This window comes from Sturnira hondurensis, unplaced genomic scaffold, assembly GCF_014824575.4.
Source record: "Sturnira hondurensis isolate 20B ecotype Veracruz unplaced genomic scaffold, ASM1482457v3 Scaffold0006805, whole genome shotgun sequence".
NCBI classification, from domain to species: Eukaryota; Metazoa; Chordata; class Mammalia; order Chiroptera; family Phyllostomidae; genus Sturnira; species Sturnira hondurensis.
In genome coordinates this window covers 217,737-244,378 of record NW_028079436.1, presented here as the reverse complement: position 1 = coordinate 244,378, position 26,642 = coordinate 217,737, and the positions used below count along the sequence as shown (strand labels likewise).

The 26,642-nt window shown below is 40.7% G+C and overlaps 1 protein-coding gene across 1 annotated transcript; it reads left to right on the top strand.

Moving 5' to 3' along the window:
- The first annotated feature begins 204 nt into the window (after window positions 1-204).
- Window positions 205-18,322, top strand: ZP2 (zona pellucida glycoprotein 2). The gene is given in 19 exon segments (XM_037050532.1): window positions 205-266; window positions 355-443; window positions 1,195-1,278; window positions 8,620-8,714; window positions 10,315-10,464; window positions 11,175-11,214; window positions 11,366-11,419; window positions 11,422-11,531; window positions 12,304-12,400; window positions 12,507-12,688; window positions 13,423-13,549; window positions 14,402-14,588; window positions 14,663-14,755; window positions 14,855-14,979; window positions 15,132-15,321; window positions 16,495-16,630; window positions 16,708-16,804; window positions 17,230-17,313; window positions 18,177-18,322. Coding segments are annotated over 19 exon segments (2,148 nt in total).
- Window positions 18,323-26,642: the final 8,320 nt, after the last annotated feature.

The window sequence follows — 26,642 nt, the reverse complement described above, 5'->3', positions numbered from 1 at the left end:
GGTGAAACACCCAAAGGCAAATGTCAGGATGGCAGGATTCTCTTTGTTTCAGGCCTTTTAGAAAGCCTCTCCTTCTCCAAATCCCTCTTCACATCTGGGTTCAGGTGTATCCAATGGAGAGTAGGCAGGGTCTTACCCAGATTCTTGTTCTAAAAGCAGAGTAGTCCACCCCTCTACTTGGTTGATTTGGCAGTGCTTTTGGCCATGAAGTGCTGGCAAAGTGGATGTGGTGGGAGTCACTCGAGCTGGTTCAGGGCAGATTGGAGGTGAGTAATTCTTGGAGTAGATGGAGGGGACACAATGGCCTTGTCTGGTTTAATTCATTCCTTAACTCTCTCTTCCATCCTCTTCTATCACCTATAGGTCCCTGTCTCTATTGTTATCCCTTGTGTCTTCGGTGAACTCAGTAGATGTTACTCAGTTGGGGATTTCTGCCTTCTCAGGTATGCCTCCTGAGTTGGAGAAATGCCCTTAGCGTCTCTCAAGCAAATTAGAGCTAGGGTGGCCAGATGGCCAGGAGACACAAAAGTGGGTCAGACAATCTCCGTCACCCCCTTTCTTACCTTGACCAAGTCCCTGGATTTTTCCATTGCTTACTATGGCTTGCTATATAAATGAAAGAGCTTGCAAACACATCTGCACTGCTTATTTCCTCATTGCCTCAAGCTTTGTAGCACCCAAAGAACACAAACCACAACACTAAGAGCCCCTCTGTGAGAGCAGTAGTTTTCAAGCACAAACTCGTGCTTAAGGAAAACATCATCATAAGAAAATCAGAGGTGTTCCATTTTAAATTAGGATTTTTTAGAAAATTTAAGCTAGGCTAGAGAATGCAGAGTGGCAGATCATAGGCAGGATTTAGCCTTAAAAAAGTGTCAAGGACCTACTATCTTCATTTCCATCAGCATCACTTTTAAGGTTCCAGCCTGGTTCCCATACACACTAACACACTCAGGCTTATACCTCAAGTGCTTTAGAAAGTCCTGGGTACTTAATTAACAACCTCCTTACAGTGCTTGGTATCTCAGATTGTAGTTATGTCTTTCCCACTCATTTTTGAACTCCATGAGGGTAGGGGACAAGCTTTGCCTCTTCCCACTGGCATCCTTCCAGTGGAGAGATCCCTCCATATTATCCTGTGGAAATCATGCCTCCTGTAGTTCAGAGGCCTTAAATGCTTTCTTTGCTTTTCAGGTACTGTTAATTGCTATGAAGAGAGAATGATAATAGAGTTTTCAAACAATCTTGGCATCAATAAATGGCATGCATCTGTGATGGGTAGGTAATGTATACAGTCTTAATTTTACTTAGCAAAAAGCTCCTCGCTTGAGGTCAGCCCCATTTTTTTCTGGTAAGCAGGATACACAAACTCTGGAGCAACTGTCATCTAGTTCCCATGGTGCCACAGGGACCCCTGATTTGCATGACATCATCAAGAGAAGAAGACCTTGTCTTCCTCTTATCTCAGAACCTCCTGTGGAATTTCTACCTGCAAATCACAGCATTGGGTTATATCACCTGAATAGGATAATAGAAACTGAAGTAATTAAAGTGCCTTAGAGAAAGGGGTTAAGATGGCGATGGAATAGCACCGAGGGAACCCAGCTCTCATGCATCTGGTGGAAAATTCGGGCAGATCTACCGAAGAACAGCATAATCATCCAACAGTTCCCCAACATTTATGAAAATAGGAGACCAGAGAGTGTGACAGAGGAACCAGACAGCTGCAGGTACGCGAGGACTCCAGAAGGCAAGTGAGAACAAAAGCGGGCGCAGCGGGCTGGGCCCGGGCACGCCCAGGGCAGGCGAACTCCAGCGGACCGTGAGTACTGACTTGGCGCGCAATGGGGGCCTGCACCATCAGTGGGAAACAGGAGTCCCGTCTGAATCCAGGGCCAGGGCGACAGTGACAGAGTGAAAGCTGGAGGCCTGGGACCCAGTTGGCCGGCAACACACTCCTTGGGAGAGAACTGACACCCCCTCCCTGTCTAGGCAGGCAGGTTAATACTGGGCAGAGACCCATGGGCTTAAATTAACATAAAGGGTGGCAACTGCACCCCCCAGCCCAAGGGATTTAAGAAGGACATTGTCATTGCTGCTCTTTTGGGATTGGGCTGGGCTGAGAGACAGGCTTTGTGGAGAAGTCTCTATTGGAAAGTGAACTGAGGGGCTCTAAGACCTCAGCTAGACTCCAACCACCCAGCAGCCATCCAGGGGGGGCAGTGGGAACGCCTGGTTCCTGCACGGAACTGAGAAGGAAGATGCCAGATTCTGAGGGACACAGGCAGCCTCCTGGGGCTGTGCGCGACCACAGACCAATCGGCAGCCTGCTTGCACCCGCCTGCATTCCTGTCCTCAGAGACACAGCAACCAGAGAAACCGGTTTGGAAAGTTTGAAACCAACAAAGGAAGGGTGCTCCTTTTTTTTTTTTCCTTCTCTACTGTGTGTGTGTGTGTGTGTGTGTGTGTGTCTGTCTTTTCCCTTCCCCCCCTCTTCTTCTCTCTCAACCTCTTTTGTAATTAATCTTACATCTTGTAAACTCTATTGTTGCTCTATCTTTCAATACTCTGTCCTTCATTTTTTATCCTTTTTGTCCGGTTTTAGTCCTTCTGTTCTTCCCAAATTTTCCGCTTATTCCCCTTTTCTCCTGACTTTTGAGTGTGTGTGTGTGTGTGTGTGTGTTGGATTGTTTTTTTGTTTGTTTGTGTGTTGCTTAGTTTTCTTTTAGGTGTATTATTATTATTATTTTTGCATTATTCTTACTTCTTTTTTTTTATTTTAAGAACATCTTTGTATCCCACCTCTTTCTGTACAGGTTTTTTAGTCCTGGCTGGGTATATTGTACTACCTGACATGTTCCCGCTGCTCTTTCCTCCACAATGTTTTGCTGATTTTCTATACTTCACGTGCTTTCCTTTGCTATATTACCCAAGCTCTACAACCCCCATTTAGACAGATCACATAGAATCTATCACGTGAGTGTTGCTCTAATATTATTGTAAATATGAGCTGTTCTGTACAACAGCAATAATTCATAACACATCTCTCGGACCTTAGAACACCTTACAGGTGCCTGAATTCTATTACTCTATTTACTGACGCGCTACACCCAGTTACTAACCTGTACTGTCACCTTACCTCAAAACTGACCGCCCGCAACCACACTGCTTTCTAGATACAACTCACAAGCCCCCCTTCTTAACAAGACCCTTAACTTATTCCCATCCTTTCCTAAAAGTGGTGCGCTGGGTCAAAGAACATGGTTAACTCTATACATAGCCTAGAGATTGTCTATTTCTTCTCTGCCAACTGTGTCTGTAAATAACATAAAATAATCTTATGCTATCATAAACCATTTTGCCTCCCCCCCAACTGATCACACACGCACAATAAAGAAAGGAGTAGGTGGAAGCCGAGAACACCAAGATACCTGCAGGAGACTGCAACGCTGACTTTCACAGGTATCCTACCACAGAAGTTCACGACATAAACCCAGCGAACCAGAGCAGATCAATTTAAGAAGTGGAGGACAACAAGAAGAGTATCAGAAACAATGGGAAGACAAAGAAACAATCCCCAAATGAAAGAACACGAGGAAGCCTCAGAAAGAATGTTAGATGAAATAGAGGCAAGTCAACTATCAGATGTGGAAATCAAAGCACTGGTTATCAGGAAATTCAAAGAGCTTACAGCAAGCTACCAGAAACTACAGGGGAGCTACAATGAACTCTCCACAAATTGTACCAACATGAAAAAGGAAATAGAAACCATTAGTAAGAGCCAAGAGGAAATGAAGACTACAATTTCTGAACTGAAGAACACAGTAGAAGGTATGAAGAATAGAATCAATATGGCGGAAGATCACATAAGTGAGATTGAAGACAGGATAGAAAAAATCTCCCAGATGGAACAACTAAGGGAAAAGAGAATCAGAAAAAATGAAGAGAATTTAAGAGAAATGCAAGACAACATGAAACGTAATAATATCTGAATAATAGGAATACCAGAAGGAGAGGAGGAGGAACAAGGGATAGAAAACCTACTTGAAAGAGTAATAACGGAAAATTTTATTAAGTTGAGCAGAGATAAAGTTGCACGGATCCAGGAATCACAGAGAGTCCCCAGCAGGTGGAACCCAAAGAGGCCTACTGCAAGACACATCATCATTAAAATGGCAAACCTCCAAGACAAAGAGAGAATCCTAAAGGCAGCAAGGGAGAAGAAGGAAGTGACATACAAGGGGGTCCCAATAAGGTTGGCTACTGACTTCTCAATGGAAACATTCCAAGCAAGAAGAGAATGGCAAGAAATATTCCAAGTAATGAGAAACAGAGGCCTACAACCAAGGCTACTTTATCCAGCAAGGCTCTCAATCAAGATAGAAGGACAAATAAAGAGCTTCCAAGACAAAAGAAGTCTAAAAGAATACGCTTCCACCAAACCAGCTCTATAAGAATTACTAAAAGGGAGGAAAGGAAGGAAAAGAGAGAGATGGAGAAGAACACAGGTACATAAATGACAATGAATAAGTACCTTTCAATAATAACCTTAAACGTAAATGGATTAAGTGCACCAATTAAAAGACACAGAACAGCTGAATGGATTAGAAAGCATGACCCACACATATGCTGCCTACAAGAGACCCACCTCAGGGCAAAAGACCATCACAGACTAAAAGTGAAGGGATGGAAACAAATTTTCCAAGCAAATGAACAAGAAAAAAAAGCTGGGGTAGCAATTCTCAAATCAGACAAAATAGACTTCAAAAACAGGGCCGGCCATAAAGAGAGACACAGAAGGTCACTTCATATTGCTCAAGAGAAGAATCCACCAAGAAGACATTAACATCATAAATATATATGCACCCAACATAGGAGCACCCAAATATATAAAGAAAATCCTAGAGGACTTCAAAAATGATATTGACAGCAACACAATTATAGTAGGGGATTTTAACACCCCACTGTCAAAAATGGACAGATCTTCCAAACAAAATATCAACAAAGATATAGCAGCATTAAATGACACTCTAGATGAAATGGACCTCATTGATATATAGAGAGCCCTTCATCCTAAAGAAGCTAAATACACATTCTTTTCAAATGCACATGGAACATTTTCCAGGATATATCATATGATAGGACACAAAACGAGACTCATCAAATTTAGGAAAATAGAAATCATACCAAGCATTTTCTCTGATCACAAGGGACTGAAATTGGAAACTAACCCCACAGGAAATTCTGGAAACAAATGAAAATGAACTCACAACAATCATAAACTTATGGGACACAGTGAAGGCAGTCCTGAGAGGGAAGTTCATAGTGATACAGGCTTACCTAAAGAAAATAGAAACATTTCAAACAAACAACCTAACCCGACACCTCCAAGAACTTGAGGAACAACAACAGAGACAGCCCAAGCAAGTAGAAGGAAGGAAATAACCAAGATCACAGCAGAATTAAACGACATAGAGACTGAAAGCACAATTCTAAGGATCAATGAATCCAGGAGTTGGTTTTTTGAAAAGATAAACAAAATAGATAAACCTTTAAGTAGCCTCATCAAGAAAAAAAGAGAGAGGACCCAAATAAACACAATCAGAAATGAAAGAGGAGAGATTACAACTGATACCACAGAAATAGAAGGGATTGTAAGGAATTACTATGAAGAACTGCATGCCAAGAAATTTGAAAACCTAGATAAAATGGACAAATTTCTAGAAAAATATAATCTTCCAAAACTGAATGAAAAAGAAGCGGAAAACCTGAACTGGCCAATAACAGTAGATGAAATTGAAGAAGTAATCAAAAAACTCCCATCGCACAAAAGCCCTGGGTCAGATGGTTTCACAGGAGAATTCAACAAAGCTTTTAAGGAAGATCTAACCCCGATTCTTCAGAGACTATTTCAAAAAATCCAAAAGGAGGGAAAAATCCCCAACTCTTTTTATGAAGCCAGCATCATTCTAATTCCAAAGGCAGATAGAGACACAACAAAGAAAGAAAACTTAAGGGCAATATCGCTGATGAACATAGACGCTAAAATCCTCAATAAAATATTAGCAAATCGCATCCAACAATACATCAAAAAGATCATACACAACGAGCAAGTGAGATTCATCCCAGGGATGCAAGGATGGTTCAATATTTGTAAATCAGTAAATGTAATACATCACATAAACAAAAGCAAAGACAAAAACCACATGATCATATCAATAGATGCGGAAAAGGGTTTTGATAAGGTACACCACCCATTTATGATAAAGGTGTTCAGCAAAGTGGGAACAGAGGGAGCATTCCTCAAAATAATAAAGGCCATATATGAAAGACCTACAGCCAACATCATACTCAATGGGCAAAAACTAAACGCTTTTCCACTAAGATTGGGAACAAGACAAGGTTGTCCACTTTCACCACTTCTATTCAATATAGCATTGGAGGTTCTAGCCACCGCAATCAGACAAGAAAAGGAAATAAAAGGCATCCAAATCGGAAAGGAGGAAAGAAAACTGTCATTGTTTGCGGATGACTTGATAGTGTACATGGAAAATCCTATAGCCTCTACCAAAAAACTGCCCTAACTAATAAATGAATTTGGCAAAACTGCAGGTTACAAAGTCAATATCCAGAAATCAAAGGCATTTTTGTATACTAACAATGAAACAGCAGAGGCAGAAATCGAGAAAAAAAATCCCATTCGATATAGCAAAAAGAAAAATAAAATATCTGGGAATAAACCTAACCAAGGAGGTTAAAGACCTGTATGCAGAAAACTACACAACACTGAAGAAAGAAATTAAGGAAGACACAAACAAATGGAAACATATACTGTGTTCATGGATTGGAAGAATTAACATCATCAAAATGTCCATACTACCCAAAGCAATTTACAGATTCAATGCAATACCTATTAAAGTTCCAATGGCATATTTCACAGACATAGAACAAACACTTCAAAAATTTGTATGGAACCACAAAAGACCCAGAATAGCAGCTGCAATTTTGAGAAAGAAGAACATAGTAGGAGGGATTACAATACCTGATATCAAACTGTATTACAAGGCCACTGTAATCAAAACAGCCTGGTAGTGGCATAAAAACAGGCACATAGACCAATGGAATAGAACAGAGAGTCCAGAAATAAACCCAACTCTCTACAGTCAATTAATATTCGACAAAGGGGGCAGTAATGTAAAATGGAGTAAAGATAGCCTCTTCAACAAACGGTGTTGGGAGAACTGGACAGCCACATGCAAAAAAATGAAACTCGAGCACCAACTTACACCATACACCAAAATAAATTCAAGGTGGATAAAAGACTTAAATATAAGCCGGGAAACCAGTAAAGTCCTAGAGGAGAGCATTGGCAGGAAAATATCAGATATTCCATGCAGCAATATTTTTACTGATATGTCCCCTAGAACAAGGGACATAATGGAAAGAATAAACAAATGGGATCTCATCAAACTTAAAATCTTCTTCATGGCCAAGGAAAACAGTATGAAGATAAAAAGAGAAGCAACAGTTTGGGAAAACATATTTGCCAATGACACCTCAGACAAGATTTAATCTCCAAAATATACAAAGAACTCACACGACTCTACTCAAAGAAGACAAGCAACCCAATTAAAAAATGGGCAAAGGACTTGATCAGACAGTTCTCCAAGGAGGACATACAGAGGATCCAGAGACACATGAAAAATGCTCGATATCACTAGCTATCAGAGAGATGCAAATCAAAACTACAATGAGATACCACTTAACACCAGTCAGAATGGCTACCATGAACAAAGAAACAAACAACAAGTGTTGGATAGGTTGTGGGGAAAAGGGGATCCTTGTTCAGTGTTGGTGGTACAACCACTATGGAAAGCAGTATGGAATTTTTTAAGAAAATGTAAAATGAACTAGCCTTTTGACTCAGCAATTCCACTGCTAGGAGTATATCCTAAGAACCCTGAAACACCAATCCAAAAGAACCTATGCACCCCGATGTTCATAGCAGCACAATTTACAATAGCCAAGAGTTGGAAGCAAGCTAAATGCCCATCGGTCAATGACTGGATCAAAAAACTATGGTATATTTACACAACGGAATTCTATGCTGCAGAAAGAATGATGGAGCTCCTACACTTTGTAACATCATGGATGGAACTGGAAAGCATTATGCTGAGCGAAACAAGCCAGGCAGTGAAAGACAAATACCATATGATATCACCTTTAACAGGAATCTAAACAACAAAACAAACAACCAAGCAAAATGTAACCAAAGACACTGACATACAGAATGTGCTGACAGGGTCTAGAGGGGAGAGAATCACCGGGGAAAAGGGGAAGTACTCACATGAACAAGTATAAAGGACACATGGACAATAACTAAGGTGGGGGCAGAGATGGGAGGGAGGTGGGGAGCACTGGGGGGGGGGCAGGGCTGGAAATACAAGAAAGAAAACTGTACTTGAACAAGAGTTAAATAAAAATAATAATAATTAAAAGTAAAAAAATAATAAAGTGCCTTAGAAATGGATTGGCAGTATCGGATATTTAGTTTTTGTTGACTGTCACTGAAATGTACTTCTTAACCATCCTCTATCTAAATTGCTCTGGCTTCTGTAGATCCATTTGGTCTTGAAATGCTGAATTGCACTTATGTCCTTGACTCAGAAAAGCTCAGTCTATGGGCCCCATATGAAAACTGTACCAGGACAGTGGTAAGTAATTGCTTCAGGAATGATTTAGGAAGTAGTAATGTAGTAGTTATTAATACTAACCTAGTAGTTAAGGATATAGGCTTTGGGATAGGACAGTGGATCTTAATCAGGGGCGACTTTTTTTGTCTCCCCAGAGAACATTTGGCAATGTTTAGGGGCATTTTTTGAGACATTCTTGCTTATAAAAACTGGAGAGGGGGAAAGTTGGTACTGGCATCTAGTGGGTACAAGCAAAAATGCTGCTAACTAGCTTACATTGAATGTGGTGAATGTTCCCTGTTTCCTCCCCTAACACAGAATCATTAGGCCTGAAAGGCCAATAATGCTGAGGTGTTGAGGCCTGAATCCCAGGCTTCCCCCCATAACACAAAATTATTAGGCCTGAAATGCCAATAATGCTGAGGTTGAGAAATATCAGCATTGATGCCTTTGGCTTGTATCCTGGCTCTTCCAGTATCTATGTGTGGCCTTGGGCAAGCTAGTTTACCTCTCTAAGCCTCTGCTTGCCCATTAGAAAATGGGGGTTAGGGTACACTTTCTACATGATATCTAAAAATTAATGATATAATGCAGATAAAGGACTTGGAGCAGCACCTAGTACAACAAATTCTCAAACATGAGCTAGTTTGATGTGTAACTCCCAGTAGAAATGGGAGGCTATTTTTGTGCTAACAAAGAACCTCTATGCCATAAAAGCAGGTGTTGAAAAGCAAGCTGCAGCTGAGCAGTAAGGTTTTCTCTATAGCTAAGCAATAGGATTGCCCAATCAAGGTTGATAGGAGTAGCAAAAGGAATTCTTAAGCTTTAGTATGAAAAGAACCACCCAGGGAACTTGGAAAGTACAGACTTACCTCATTTAATTGATGACTTAGTTCTAGGAAACACCATATAAACCTGCATGTCTAATAGGCCACTTCATCTGATTCCACAGTAAAGAGCTCCAGCACTGACATTTTTTGCTTCCCAACTTCAGAAAGTTTAGAGCTGCAGTCCTTTAGACCAGGGTTCTGCAAACTACAATGTGTGGATCATTACCTCTAGTCCAAGGCATGTGTGTGTGTTGATCCTTGAGCTAAGAGTGACTTTTATGTTTTTATAGACTTTTTGAAAATACACTTTTGAAATTATGTATGGCCTACAACGTGTAAAATGTATACTAAACATCAACAGAAAAAGGTTGTCTGACCCTACTTTGGACTGAGTTCCCTAAGGCAGAGAAATGTTCACATATGGCTCTCCTAGCACTGTGGCTGCTGCACTGATGCTAAGTGTATCAGAATGACTTGGTAGGGCACCAAACCAGCCAGGAGAGTCATACTTTGACATAGGGTAAGTCTAAAAAGGAAATAAAAACTGAACTTCAATCCCGGAAGTTCAAGCAACTGTTCTCTGCCAATGTATCTGATAAACAAGATTCCTCTTCCCGGGATATCTAAAGGGCTAGCAATCTAGTCTCTTGGTATAGGAATGAAGAACCTTCCAAAACCTGTAGCTTGGGTAACTTTAAGAGTGTACTCAGCAGGGTCAGATCGTATTCTGGAATCACCTTTCTCACTGAGATCCCAGCACTTCCTGTTCTCACTATGCCATTTGCATTCAGTTTGGTCAGCATCAGATGATCACAGTCATGGACAACAGTGCTGCTATAAGACTCAAGGCTTTCGTGTATCAGATTAGCTGTCCAGCTCTACAAGCAGGAGGAGTTCATGAACACCCAGGATCCACCCTGTGCATGAAGGATTTCATGTCTGTGAGTGACGCAGGCTGACTACTACTTCTCCTATGGCTAGTGCAGAGGAAATGGGATAGTCCAGACAGAATTGGGCTAAGAACTGTGGCTTCGGATTGATATTATCAGCACACTAGGTTTTTGTTTCTAAGCCCAAAGTGGGAGAAAATAACAATTTTCTTATAGGGTGTCTCTAAAACTTGACTGAGAGAGTATATATACTGCTTAGCACACCCTAACTGGCAATAGAAAGAATTTAATTGGTAGCTACAATCACATTAATAATCTTTTGACAATGAATATCCATCATATGCCAGGCCCTATGCCAGATGATAGGATTCAGTAAATGAGCAAAATAGCCCAATCACACACTCATAGACTTTATAGTCTAACATAGCTAATAGAGACAATGGAAAGATTCAAGAAATATTCATACTTTATTACAGCAATAATGGTAAAAACCTAGTTTTTGAACATACAACTGGAGGGGAGCATAGATCTTCTAGCTACCTTCTGGTACCAGAGGCTCTCAGAGGCAAGATGATGTCTAAGGGCACAGCTGGGATTTGTGTCTGGTCCTGTGCTTCACTAACTACATCCCATAACAAGGCTTCTTAGTGTAAGAACTACATGGAGCTGTCCTGGTTGTCTTCCACATACTGTCAGGTAACACAATTCAGAAGCTGTCTTCCAAATCAAAGCCTTATATCATAAATTTTCTTCCCTTCCAGTTTACCTTTCAGGCTGTATCTGGCATGGCTGATGAAAATATATTATGAAAGTAATTTTTTAATTTACAGACCTAAGTAAGCTCTTTTTCTATGTTAAAGGTAACATAACTTCAGTACTGATTAAAATATTAGATGATGATAGTCTTAAGGTTAAGGGAAGCGCCTACCCTCTAAATGAAACTATTGACTTTAGGATCTCCAACATCAGATGGGATGGAGCATTGAGGCTGGTGATGGTGCAAGAGCCTAACTCTGACCCTTCTGGAGGCCATGGCACAAGGATATAATGTCCTGATTGACAGCTATAAAATAACCATACAAGTGTCATTCAATGCCACTGGAGTGACTCACTACATGGTAGATGTGAGTCTCTTTTTACCACCACCCAGGCACAGACCAATATTTTTAAATCCAAGCATGATCTCAACTATGTCTTCAAAGTAATTGAGTCTACAACTTATTCAACAGGTATCTGCAAGTTTACCATGTGCCAACATTTCACTGAGTACTAAAGACACAATGTGAACAAAAGAGATGGTCCTTACTTCAGTCTGTCTTCCCTCTTCCCCATAGATCTAAATCTACCATATAATGCAGAGTGAGAGTACTGCTCAAATCTATAAATTGAGGTGTTCTATTTTTGTTATCATTGTTCTACATTGTGTCTTGCAATAGGTATTGGTGCTTTTGGAGCCAACAAGACTGCGTGTTAAACAAGTTAATGTATCAAAGTACTTAAAACAAATCTTGGTACCTAAGGGCTCACATGTTAGCCATTTAAAAAAGAACAGTCCTGACTCTTATAAAGATTTTCTCTGAATTACAATACCATAAAAATAGTCATAAAATAAGAGCAGTTTTGTTCATATTTCTCTATAAATGATTTGCTGCAGGCCACATCAGTAGACAACTCTAGCTTGCCTGATATTTGAAGTACAAAATTTTAAAACTAGAGCACCTGGCAGTACAACCAGTGGACAAAATGCCTAAATTCTACTTGGGTCAAAATAGTGCCCAAGTATATGGGTATACTTACCTGAGTATATGCTTTGCTAAACTATTCTTCTAGCATTGTTTAGAAATTCAGTTAAACCAATGTCTTTGAAAATGTTGTCTCCCTATCCCCCAGCAAGGTAATAGTCATCTCTACAGAGTACCTCTGAAACTTATCTATGTAAATTTTGGACAGAAGACCATTTTATCATCACAAGTGACTTGTATATCAGGTAAGGCCCTAGGAAGGGGCAACTCCAGTTGTGGAAGACATTTTGGTCGGGAGTGGGGTGCTTAATCAAAGCTAATCATGGACATCCTATCCATCATTCCCTCCAGGTCCTGTGACCTGTAATGCTACACACATGACTCTCACCATACCAGAATTTCCTGGGAAGTTAAAATCTGTGAGCTTTGGAAATAGAAACTTTGCCATAAACCAGTTGCATAAGCATGGGATTGATACAGAAGCAACAAATGGTCTGAGACTGCACTTCAGCAAAACTCTTCTTGAAATGAAAGTAGGTTCCATCATTGACCATTGAGCCCAGAAAGTGTGACTCGAAGCACAGTCTTATAGGTAACCCTGACAGAGCTGATGACTTGGCCACAAATTACAGCTTCCAGTGTAACAGGTTCAGATTCTGGAAGGCCTCATTGGATTACTGTGCATAAGTGAATTCTCTAATAACTGAAATGCACTTGTGAACACCAGACCTCTTTAACCTTCACAATGGAAGACTTCAGTTTTTCTCAGCTCATTAAATAATACAAACCACTTCCAAGTTTCTAATGATGAATGTCTTATGCCCTATTAAAAAACAGGACAGCTTGACCCAAACAAAAGGGTCCCAAACTGTCCTCAGAGAGTTCAGTCTTGACTGATGCCACTGCCAGGGACCCAGAGTAATCATGTCAGTGTGTGGGTATCTGTGTTGCAATAACGTAACATTGTAGAGTTTTTTTCACTCAGATGTGGCTTGGCAGAATACTCAGTTCTTTAAAATTTGATCTGTTAATTCAGGCTTGTGGTGCTTGAATTAAACTCACACCTAAGAGCATGAGTTTAAAGGAATAACTTTCCTGGAAGGGAAGCATCCTGCTCTGCAGAAGTGATAGGATCTTTCTCTTGTTCGACTTAAAAGGAACTGTCTGCAGTATGCCATGCAGGTAGTCAATGTACCTGCCTTCTTAACTTCTCAGGGCCCAACTAGAAGGGCTGTGGCTGCTAATTGACATTCTTCTCTCATTTCAGTTGTCAGAAAAATGTCTGCCCTATCAATTCTACTTAGCTTCACTCAAGCTGACTTTTTACTTCCAACGGGAGATAGTATCCACAGTGGTTTTTCCTGAGTGTCTCTGTGAGTCACCGATTTCTATAGGTAAAGACATTTTTAAAGAAAATGACTTTCACATTCTCTAATTCTTCTATTAGAGCCCTTCTGGCACTCATGATAAAGAAAATACATGGAATTTCAGACTCCGTATTGTTCATACTTCATGGAAATGAAAGACTGATTAGGTCAGAGATATCAGTCTAGCTGCTATGAATGGGCTCTAAGGAAGATAGTATTTCCAAATATATATATCCCACTATAACTGTCTCATGTTTAAGTAACCAGAATACATTTTTGTGTTAGGAGCCTGAGCCTATTATCTAAATAAAATTGCTTTCAACCTATACTAGAGGTATTATAAAAATTAAAAGATTTTCCCTGAACTTCTGCCAATTCCTCAAAAAGAATATGGAGTATTTTTTGTAATTCAGTATTGCCTCAGTCCCTGTGCTTCTGTTACTCAATGATCTTACTAGATCAAACCAAATAGGGAAACCAAACCAAAATTAGTTCCTGTCTCAAGTTCTCCCAAATCACTAATCATTTATAAGTTTTGGAAGAAGAGACATAAGGACATAAGGCACTACACTTTAAGCCACAAATAATCTGACTCTTAAATTAGGGTTTTCTCATGGGTCTCTTAGTCTATCTACATGGTGCTTCTTTCCACATCTCCTGATCCTTCTTCCTGTGGATGAAGCATCCCTCTGTTCCTACAGAGCAGCTTCACTGCTGTCCAGGCACCCTGGGGTCTCCCCTTGTAACTCAAGCTACTTATCAAGATATTTTTCCCAAAGATTTAAGACATATTCTGGTGCCTACTGGTGAAAACCCAAATGTTTCCTTCATCATACTTCAAGGTTGACAGATGACAATATTCACATGGCATCTAACTAATTACAGGTGAGCTGTGTACTCGGGATGGGTTCATGGATGTCAAAGTCCATAGCCACCAGACAAGACCAGCTCTCAATCTGGACACCCTCAGAGTGGGGGACTCATCCTGCCAGCCTACCTTCACAACTCCATCTCAGGGGCTGGTATGATTTCACATACCCCTGCATGGATGTGGAACAAGACATCAGGTTAGTATGAGAAGATAGCAAGAGGTTAAGACTGGTCTTTGAGTCAACTGGTAAACACTCTCTCTAACTTTTCATTCAAGGATGACAAAGTCATCTATGAAAATGAAATACATGCTCTCTGGGCAGATCTTCCTCCAAGCACAATTGCCAGAGATGGTGAATTTAGGTGTGATACAATCGCTACTTGACTTTTTAAGCTCCGGACTAAATTAAAAGTTTTTTAACCTAAAGTTCTTTGTACCCCCACCCCAAACAACTCTTACAGAATGACAGTGAAGTGCTATTACAACATGGATGATGTGTTAACAAATATCAGCATCAAAAGTCATTCACCTCCAGTGGAATTAGTGAAGCTGAGTCCACTTGCCTTGATTCTACAGTCCTTCCCAGGTGAGACATTACAACTTGAGAAATATGCTTAAATATTTTGAGAACTCTTCACTAATCTGATGCCACCAGACAAATGTAGTAGTTGTGATACTTAAGCTCCCATTGCAACCATCAACTACTTGAGTATTAAAGAGGCTTCTATTCCATTTCAGATAACTCCTACCTGCAACCTTATAGGAACAAGGACTACTCTGTGGTGAGATACCTCCGCCAACCAATTTATCTGAAAGTGAGTGTTTTAAACAGGACTGACCCCAACATCAAGCTGATCACAGAAGACTGCTGGGCAACGCCCATGGCAGACCCAACCTCTCTCCCCCGGTGGAATATTGTTGCGAATGGGTAGGTATTCTCCACACATAAGAAATCCCAGAGGTTCATTAAACTGTCAGAGAAAAGAGAATAAGTCTTCTTGGGCTTCAGAGGAACACTACATCACAAAGATCCTGATTTTTGTCCTGGTTTTTCAGTAATCAGTCCTTGGTCTAATGAACTAACCATACTTTGTATTACCCCTGAATCTAAAAGAATGAAATCTTTCCCCAAAATGTTTGTCCCTAATATTCCTTTATCTGGACTGCAAATAGATCTCCACTTTCTATCTATTTACTGAACACCTACCATGTACCAGGTGCTGTGCATTCTACATGCATTGTTTGAATCTCATTGCCCCATAACGTGCTAGCCCACTAACTTTATGAAGAAGAAATCCAAGGTTTCTGCTTAAATAACTATCTCAAAGTATTATTTAATAAAAGTGCAATTGGGATGTCCATTTGGCTCTAGACCTGGACACCACAATGCTCTGAAGTTATAACTACACAAACACTTGTGCTCTGCATGCTTGGGTCTGAACCTTCCTTTTCTTGAAGCTGTTGCCATCCATTGCTAAGCTCTTAGACTCTAGGTACCAATCCTGACCAAGGACCATGTGTAGCAAGTGTATCCATGCAGCTCATTCCTTCACTCCATTCAAGATCTATTTAAGTGTCCCCTCCTCCATGAAGTCTACTCTAATCCTTCTGCTCATGTGCCCTGGTCTAATTCTTCTTTGCTTGGCACTTACCACCTAACATACTACTTTTTATAGCTTTCACTCCCTGCTAGCATCTAAGTTACAAAATGATAGGACTTTCCTACTTTTTTTTTTTTTTTTTTTGGTCACTGGCATATACTACTATTACTGCCTGGGACATAACAAGTACTTAAAATGGTAAGAAGAATTAAGCCTATGTCATATGAAGACACATATAAAACTTGTAGCTTTTGTTGAGTTTAGCTGGCAAGCAAATAGGCATTTTAATTGTATCAATATAACTTTAATAGTGTTGCATGTATAATTTATGATTCCATGGATATTATGTGATAGGACAAGTGAGAAATATATTAAGTAAAATGTACAGGTGGAAGGTACAGCAATGGTCCTGAAGGTGCTACCTGTGACTGAATTTGGGCAAACACTGAGTTAGACTCAGTTACATGTGGCTGATGTTCTCCCTGGTATGTGCCTCTTAGCTGTGAATACAACCTGGACAACCACAGAACAACCTTCCATCCAGATGGCTCTTCTGTGACCTATCCTAATCACTACCAGAGGTTTGATGTGAAGACCTCTGCCTTTATATCACTGGCTCAAGTGCTCTCCAGCCTGGTGAGTAATTAACAAGTCACCTGGGACAGGATGCCTGTCAGGTCACCAACCCCACCTGACTCTCTCTCCACTTCCAGGTCCACTTTCACTGCCACGCTTTCATTTGCAATCAGCTTTTGCCTGACTCCCCTCTGTGTTCTGTGATGTGCCCTGTGTCATCCAGAAGCAGGTGAGGTAAAAATGTCAAGTCCTCATTACTGTCAATTTACTCAAAATAAGCCTCATCCTTTCTGAATTTAAAGAAGAAAGAGTGCCTTATTATTATTGTAGTCCCAAGAGCCCAAGAAACCTTAGTCCAGTCTACCTTATCTGTATGAGTCTGAAATGGGCAGATTGTTGTGCATGCCTATAGACAAGTTTGATCTTTTTCATGTGTGACTCTAAAAGGTTACTCTTCCTGTGTCTAGGTAGACTCTGAGTTTAAAGTTCTTTGAGAATCCATCCTGTCTTTACAGTAGATGTTTGGCCTGTTCTGCAAAGATAAGCAAACTGCACAGAAGATCAGGGATGCCATGGAGATCTGCTCTAGAAACTCCATGGACACACCTCTTACCAGTCATCATTCACTATTTCAGAGCTCAAACTCTGTATGTCTCCAGCCACAGGGGCCACTGAAGAAGAGAAAAAAATATCAAGTCTGCCAGGACCTATCCTCCTGTTGTCAGATGGCTCTTCAGGCAGAGGTATGGATTCAAAGCCTAGGGTCCTTCCTGGTTTCAAGTGTGTGGCTTTATGTCAAATTTAATTATGCATAAATAACATGTGCTCATTATAAACCTGAACAAGAAAAGACAGTCTCTCTTCCCAGAGATAGCTTCTGCTAAGTCTCCTGTGTACCCTTCCCCAAATCCCCCATTAACATATGGTATTGTATATTCTACCTAAGGTTCTATAACTGCTTTTTAAAATTGTCTTATATCTGTATAGAGACCTACCTCAGTGTTAATAGCTAAATATAATTCCAACTAGGTTACTTCCAGTTTTGTCATTAATGCCAAATTGGAAGCCTCTTAAATGTTTGCCTTCTATACAAGAACTTTAAGATATGTTTCTAGATGTAGGACTAATAGGTCAGAAGGAATGTGCCTCGCTCCTGCCAAACTTAATTTGTTCCTGTTAATATCCCATATCTTCATCCCAGGTGGTCTTAATTTTAGGCCTAAAATGTGTAATTAAGCTTTCCTAAATCCCTAAGTAATAACCTGCAAGAGGTCACATACTTGAGAGAACTGGCCATTTCTGTTGGTGCCAGAATGTTGTGTAAGACAGCAGGATGGGAATATAAGCTTCTTTCCAGATATCAGCCAATTGATTTTAGGTCAGTAAAAGCTAGTGGAAAATGGGACAACAGTGAGTATGGAACAGGGAGAGGAGAAGTTTGGCTCAAGGGATTAAGGCTATATCCTGTTGCAAGCTTCCCAAGTGAGTCCATTGAAACCTAGTTTCACTCCTTCTCTGGGGAGCCCTCACATGTAAAGCTTCAGCTTTAACTTATGCCTATGATTTAAATATGACCTTAAGACCTGAATGTCTGCTTCTTTTCCAGGTGTTGTATATTCTAAAGGGCATGGGACTGCTGGATATGTTGCTTTAAAAACTATGGCTGTTGTGGTTGTCTTAGCATGTGTTGTGGCAGCTTCAGGCCTTGTCTATTACCTGTACAAAAAAAGGACCATAATGTTAAATCACTAATTGAATTTTTAAATAAAGTGGTGGAAGTAAGCCTCTTGCTTCTATTTTCTCACTAAGATTAGATGAAGTTCAGGGATTGTTTCTTGCAGTCCCTTTTCTTTCAAGTGAACATAGTAGCTTTCCATAACCCTCTGGGCAGTTTTAGTCTGTGTGAACATGAATAAGGAACTTGATGTCTTCAATGCTTCTTGTCATTCAGTTTTTTTATGACTCCCACCTTCAAAACTGTCAGTGCCAGAGAATTCAATCAACAATGAGGATTAGGTACAGCCCACCTCTGGGGGTGCATTTAGGTGACTCCAATGCCTTTTACTCTTCTATTCATATTTACAAGATGGGGATTGGGAACAGGAAGTCACCCTTAACCTTTGGCATAATTTATCTTCTCTGTAAGGGACTGGAAAACAGGTGTTTCCAAGGCAGAAACAAGCTAGCATCCTATTTAGGAAATATTTCCTAACTCAGCATTACTCTTTCAAATAAGTAGACAACTTTCCCTGAGAACTTAAAGGGATTTAGCTACTTATCCCCTGAGCTCCAAATCCAATTAAAGGCCAGAAATCTCTTTTGGAAGAATGTAAGGAATACTATAAGGTTCTAGTTTTCTCAGGTGCAATTACAACATCCCTAGTCTAATAAAGACTCTCCAGCTGAGCACCAGCCTTTCAGCAGAGCCTGGAGAGCCACTTTTCCACTCCTATACCTTCATTACTGCCTCCTGTGGCTCTTTCCTGTGGGTGCCCATCTTATGCCAAGCTGTAGCTATATATCATCCATGTGATCATTGTCTGCTTCACACTCTACGTAGCTCTTAACTTACCACATTCAAGATATCAAACAAATAAATTTATTGTACCCTTCATCTAAAAAAACCTCTGGATCTAAATTAGAATTTTTGCTAAGAAAAAAATTATAAAGTTTTTAAATCTTTGTTCATGGTGGCGAGGTAGAAATACCAATATGGAATTCTTTAATGTTTTGTAGACTCTTTTCACCCTCAACTGTGAGTTGTTAGTCTTGTTTTCTTTTTTAATTTAAATTATTTTATTGTTATTCAATTACAGTTGTCTGTATTTTCTCCCCACCCTCTCCAAACCCACCTCCCTCCCTTGCTTCCACTGTGGCCCTTGGTTTTTCCCATGTGCCCTTCGTACTAGTGCCTGAAAACCCTTCTCCCCACTGTTCCCTGCCCCCCACTGTCCCCTCCCCTCTCCCCTCTGTCCCCTGCCCCCCACTGTCCCCTCCCCTCTCCCCTCTGGCTATTGTTACATTGTTCTTAAATTTAATGACTCTGGTTATATTTTGTTTCTTTCATTTCTTTTGTTGATTATGTTCCAGTTAAAGGTGAGATCATGTGGTATTTGTCCTTTTTTTTCTTCTTTTCTTTAATTTTTCTTTTTTAATTTTTATTTTCATTGTTGTTCAAGTAGTTTTCTGCCTCTTACCTCCAGTCATCCCCACCTCCCTCCCATTTCCACCCCCCCACACACACACATTATTGTCCATGTGTCCTTCATACTTGTTCCTGCAAACCATTCACTCTTTTTCCCTAAAATTCACTCCTCTCCCTTCTGGTCACTGTTAGTCTGTTCTCAATTTCAGTGTCTTTGCTTATATTTTGCTTGTTTGGTTCCTTTGTTGTATAGGTTCCTGTTAAAGGGGAGATCATATGGTATTTGTCTTTCACTACCTGCCTTATTTCACTAAGCATAATGCTTTCGAGTTCCATCCATGCTGTTGCAAAGGATAGGAGCTACTTCTTTCTGCTGCATTGAATTCCATTGTATAAATGCACCATAGTGTCTTGATCCATTCATTTACGAATGGGCACCTAGGTTGCTTCTAACTCTTGGCTATTGTAAATTGTGCTGCTATGAACATTGGGGTGCATAGGTTCTTTTGGATTGGTGTTTCAGGGTTCTTAGGATATAATCCTAGCAGAGAAATTGCTGGGTCAAAAGGCAGATCCATTTTTAGTTTTCTGAGAAAATTCCATACTGTTTTCCATAGAGGTTGTACCAGTCTGAAATCTCACCAACAGTGCACTAAGGTTCCCATTTCTCCACAACCTCTCCAACCCTTGCTGCTTGTTGCTTTGTTTATGATGGCCATTCTGACCAATGTAAAGTGGTATCTCATTGTGGTTTTAATTTGCAACTCTCTGATAGCTACCGATGCTGATCATCTTTTCATATGTCTCTGGGCCCTCTGTGTGCCCTCCTTGGAGAAGTCTGTTCAAGTCCTTTGCCCATTATTTAATTGGGTTGCCTGTCTTCTTATAGTGGAGTCATGTGAGTTCTTTATATATTTTGGAGATCAAAACCTTGTCTGAGGTATCATTGGCAACTATGTTTTCCCTTGTGGTTGGTTGTCTTTTTATTTTAATACTGTTTTCTTTAGCCATGCAGAAGCTTTTTATTTTGATGAGATCCCATTTGTTCTTTCCTTTACCTCCCTTGCCCTAGGGGACATATCAGTAAAAATATTGCTGAATGAAATATCTGAGATTTTCCCACCTATGTTCTCCTCTAGGACTTTTATGATGTCACAGCTTATATTTAAGTCTTTTATCCACTTTAAATTTATTTTTGTGTATGGTGTAAGTTGGTGCTCGAGTTTCATGTTTTTGTATGTAGCTGTCCAGCTCTCCCAGCACCATTTGTTGAAGAGGCTATTTTTACTTCATTTTATGTTGCTGCTCACTTTGTCAAATATTAATTGACTGTAGAGACTTGGGTTTATATCTGGGCTTTCTGTTCTTTTCCATTGGTCCATTTGTCTGTTTTTATGCCAGTACCAGGCTGTTCTGATTACATTCATCTTGTGAAGGAATATTATATATACTTAATTATCATGTGACACTATAGGTCTTTACTGTTGAATCTTTGGTCTTGTCTTCCAATATATCCTTTCATTCTAAATCCTCTTGTTGGATTCATGTGGTAAATTTCAACTACATAAATGGAGGAAGGGGACAGCTGTGAGAGGTCTGGTCTTTCCAGAGTAAGGGTGAAAATTTCAAGTCATCTCAAAACCATTCTCTGGGCATTTCTTTATAAGGGAATAAATCATTCTGCTAGTGATACAACATGAAAGAGCCTTCAACTTAAAATTTCCTGTGTGACTACATAATGTTAATGTTAACCACTAGAATCAGAAATATTGCATGTGTTGTACTTTTTTTAAGTGGGAATTTTAAAAAGTGTTAGTCCTTACCTGGCTTTCTGTCCCAGTGTGGTAGGCTGATTAATGACCACTCCCAAAATGTCCACACCCTAATTCCCATAAAGTAAATATTCTTCGCTTTTCCTGGCCCCAAGTGGATTTTGAAGATGTGGCTTGAGGTCTTAACATGGGGAGATTATCTAAGTGGGCCCAGTCACAAGGATCCTTACAAAACAGGAACAAGGATCAGAAAGCAGAAGTCACAGTGATGTGACAAACCAATGAATATGGGCAACTCTAACTGTTGGGGGAGGCCAGGAAGTAGATTATCCCCTAAAGCCTTCAGAAGGGATGTGCCTTGCTGCTCCATTTTGACTCCAACTTCTAGAATTGTAAAAGAATGTTTTAACCCTTTAACTTTGTGTTATTTGTTACGGTAGAAATAGAAGGCTAATATACCCTCTAATGGGTCACTACCCACAACTTGAAAAACACTTGCTAGAAATGCTAATTTTCCTAATAAGAATCTTGAGCCCTATCTCATTCACAAGTTGGTCTCTTTGTATAGTCACCGGATCAAGGTGACCTGGACCTCAAGGCTGCCCTAAAGCAGGACTCAGTCCTGATGTGTTTACCACAAATGCTGAGGCACGTCTATAAGAGGAAAGCCAAGCTGGCTGTGAAGGACTGGCTGGGATGAATACTTGTTGGCATGGCTGCCTAGACAAAGTATAATGGGCTGTTGATTAAAACCCCACTCTCAACTTCTGAAGGTACATGGGGGAGGCAGTCTTATCTGAGGGACCATGTGGGAACACAGTGAGCTCAAATCCTAAAAGGCTGCCTTCTTATCCAAACTAAAGTTTGCAATCTCCCTTATCAGTAGCAATGGGCTGTAATCGTCATCCAGGTGCCAGGAGGTAGATGAAGGGCATTTGGAATTCTATTCTACTAGGAAGTTCAATGGAGGTGGCAGGGTTAAGAATAAACTTGTGTGCCTTGGCAAGCCCCCTCTAATGAACTTTTCCTCCCTGCCCCATCCTGCTGCTTCAGGCAGTTTTATGGAATGTGTAGGGGCTCTAAAACAATAGCTGAGCTGGGATTCTGAATCTATGTCTTTCTCATTATTTGACCTTGAGCAGATGGAACATCCTCTGAGCCTATTCCATATATGTAAAATGAGATAAAAACCTATTTTGCAAGCATGTGAGTGTTCAACGGGATAGCCAGGGCATTGGTGTATGAGCTGCTCAGTCAGCAGGGGGCCATCTAAATATCAATATAACCATTATGGATAATAAAGGGGAGACATGCTAAGCCTGACAAGCTCAGGGAAGGCCTGCATGGTGGGCCTCACACACTAAGTGGCCAAACTAACTACATAGAAGGGTCTAAATGTAAACTTCTTAACTAAAAGTGAATCATGGTAGGTAGTCCATGTCTTAGGCTGCTATTGTCCTTGACATAGGTCAATCTTTACTTAAACTGAGCCAGTCTATTGTCTTTTTGCATCTTTGATAACCTACCTCTCGAGAGTTAGAGTAATTCTGATGAAGTAGGCAGTTACAGTGGCAGGAACACAGTAGCAACAATAAGCTAAATATAGAATGTCACCAGGGTGGAAACTCCCAGGTGCCTAGCAATGGACAAAACTAGAGAAAACTATTATAAGCTAGGACCTTACTTCTACAGTGACCTTTCCTCCCCCAGAATGTCACTAGTTATGCAGTTTAGACCCCCTTAGAGGAGGGACAAGTGGGGCCAGAGAATAGCCTCATGTGACTCCCATACAAGTCTTTGCATGACCACTCCCTTAAACATTAAGCCCTCAGGACTATAAGGTTCTGATCCACATCAAATAATTGTAGGAATAAAGCCTCAGTTCTGTTGAACACAGAGACAGAGTATTAGTCAAACTAGAGATGACATTTAGGCCTCAGTTGTATTTCAGCTCCAGGCCCAGAAAAGCAGCAAAACCAGACAGAACAACACCATGGCTGGCATTAGGACCAACTGTGGTGACTAATGTGGTAGAGACTATTACTCTGAAAGGACACACTTGGAATGCTGATGAATAGTCTATTGGGATCTTCCCCTGAGTTCTCCCCTAAAATCCCTGCTTTTGGCTCCGTTGTTTGGAGTGTCATCCTGTACATCAAAAAGTTGCAGGTTCAAATCCAGGTCAAGGCACATAAAGGAGGCAATTGATTAATGCTTTGTTCTCATAACAATGTCTCTATCTCTCTCTCCCCCTTCCTCTTCTAAAGTCAATAAATATCCTCAAGTGAGAGTTAAAAAAATAAAATAAAGCCCTGACCAGTGTGGCTCAGTTTGTTGGAATGTCATCCCATAAATCAAAAGTTTGTGAGTTCAACTCCAGTCAGGGCACATGCCTGGGTTGTGGGTTTGGTCCTGTATGGGGCACATGAGAGTGGCAACCAATGGAAGTTTTCTCTTCCACTCTTTGTTTCTTCCTTCCCCTCTCTCTCAAAAATAAATACAATCTTTAAACAAATAAAGAAAAAATAAAAATACACCTCCCACCTTTAGAAAACAGAAAATAAAATTAAGACAGGGGACCCAGTGTTCATATTCTCTCTCTCTCTCTCATATTCACACCTTCTCTCCCCGGTGCATACCTTTATTTTTGTAATGGGTTTAGGTTAGACCAGAGATCACTGGAAAACAAGGGACCTCAGATCTGGCAAGAGCCAGCACCTTCCCACCCGAAGAAGGGTGCTGAGGCAGCAGATTAAAGACCCCCAAAGGGTGGAGTTGAGGAAGGAGGCTGCTGCCTGAGGCAAACTGTAAACAAAGGCAACATGACTGTGCAAATATGCCAGCGGTCACGTCACTTGTAACAATAGCTGGGGGTGGGGAGCTCAAACAGTACCTGCATGAGCTGTGGTGGCTGGACACCCCACCCTGAACAAACAGTCACTTGTGTGCCTCTACATGGCCAGGAAACTTTTGCCCTTACTAAAAATGGAAGCCAAAAGAGTGTCAAAGACACTGGGGAACTGACAAAAATTGTGGACACTGATGCACTATAGGAAGAGCTGGATGTTAAGTTGCACAGGAATTTCTGAGCTAAGCCCTTAAAATGTAGCATGCTGGGAAACATTTCTTTAGTAAGCTTTTTGCCATTCTCCTGGCTAACCTGGTCAGCTGCAGGGAACCGAAGGCCCTGAGACTTGGCAGATCCCTGGAGACTATGCAGTTTGGAAACAGCCTTAGCACCCCTCCCACACAAGAGGGTGATGGAGCTGGTGGCACTGCAGGTGGCCTGCCTGGCCAAGCACACAAACACACTGGTTAGCTGATGGCCAGAGAAAATGCCACTCCAGAAGAGAGAAATTGGTGCTGCAAGATGGACTCAGGCAGGTGTACACAGATTCATAAGAGATGCCTGGAGCTGAACTCTGACTGGGACTGCTGAGTGGCAGACTTTTGCATTTCTTGGAGGCCAGTACTTTTCCATATCATATTCTGAAACTTATCTGGCTTGGCAGAGGGCAGCAGGGCTATTTATTTTGGGTTTTTTTAAAGGGAGCAGGACTTAATGGCAGAAATTTGCCATTATTCTAAAACTGTATAGCCTTTAAAAAAACAACCACTTTCCTTTCTCACCTAACTGTTGTTTCTGGAGTCATGCCCCTTAGTGGCAAGCAATCAAACCCCACTACTGTTCTGGAATACCACTGGCTGGTTCTGTAACACTTTCTTTCTCTTAAATCCCAAGGACTTTTTCTTTGCCTCTACAATTTTTTTCTTGAGTCCATGCAGCCAAGCTGACTTACTTCTTCTGCCTCTGGGACTTTCTTTCTCTAAATAAACTGTCTTTTGCATTAGAGTTCTTGATTCTGAGTTTCTTCTTAGTCAAACTCAAGAACCAACATCTAAATTCATTGTTAACAATCCCCTTTTGCAAGGGGAGATCCAAAATGGTGGAGGAGTAAGTAGAAGCTACACTAACCTCCTCCCAGGACCAATCTGGAATTACAATTAAATTGTAGAAAATAGTCCTGAATAACCAACTGAACACTAGCTGGATAGAAGACTTGATACCACAGACAGACAGAAGAAACCACTTCACCACAACAAGACAGGTAGAGAGTGCAGAGGAGGTGCAAGAAGCCTGGCTGGGCTCTCAAGGTTGGCAGCTGGAGTTCCAGAGGAATATTTCAAAGGTTGGGGAGTTTCCCCTGAGAAGTGTAGAGCCTAAACCCTAAGCTGGGATCTCCAAGGGAAAGGAATCCAGATAATATCCAGTTGTGAAAAGCAGCAGCAGGGTTTCCCACTGCCAGGGAGAAATGGCTGGAGACACAGACAGCCTCTTAAAAGGCCAACACACAAAATATCATTTGCAGCCACTTACCCTGGGATCCAGGAGAGAGAGGGAAGAGTGGACTAGAGATGCTTAAGAAAAGTCTGAGGTTGGTGGCTCTAGAGAGACTGAAGCAAGAGCTGTCAGAATCCCTTTGCTGAGTCATTCCTCATACTGCAGGAGCCATCTTTCTCAAGCAGGGCACCCCTCTCAGGAATGCTATGTTCACAGGAAATTACTATGTTCCATCCTGTGGTGCTAAAGTTGGGCTGCTCATTACAGCTTAAGGGTATAAAACTGAGTGGTTTAACAAACTAAGGTGGGAAGTCAAAGAAACAGATCCCAAATGAAAGAACCAGAGAACTCTCCAAGAGAAGAAAAGATGAAATGAAAGCAAGCAATTTACCAGATAGAGAGTTTAGAGTAATGATTATAAGAATACTCAACAGCAAAAAAAAAAAGACATAGAAACCATAAAAAAAAGATCAGTCAGAAATAAAAAACAAACAGAATCGGTTGATTATGCTTGCAAAATAGAGGAAAAAGTGAAGGCTATGAAAAGTGAAATAAAGAAAAATGTACAAGGAATCAACAGTGATGGGAAGGAAACTGAGACTAAAATCAATGGTTTGAATCAGAAGGAAAAAACAGTCAACCAGAACAGAATGAAGAAACAAGAATTCAAAAAAATCAGGAGATGGTTAGGGACCTCCAGAAAAACTTTAAACATTCCCACATCCAAATTATAGGGCTGCCAGAAGGAGAAGAGGAAGAGCAAGAAATTGAAAACTTACCTGAAAAAAAATAAGGAGAACTTCCCCAATCTGG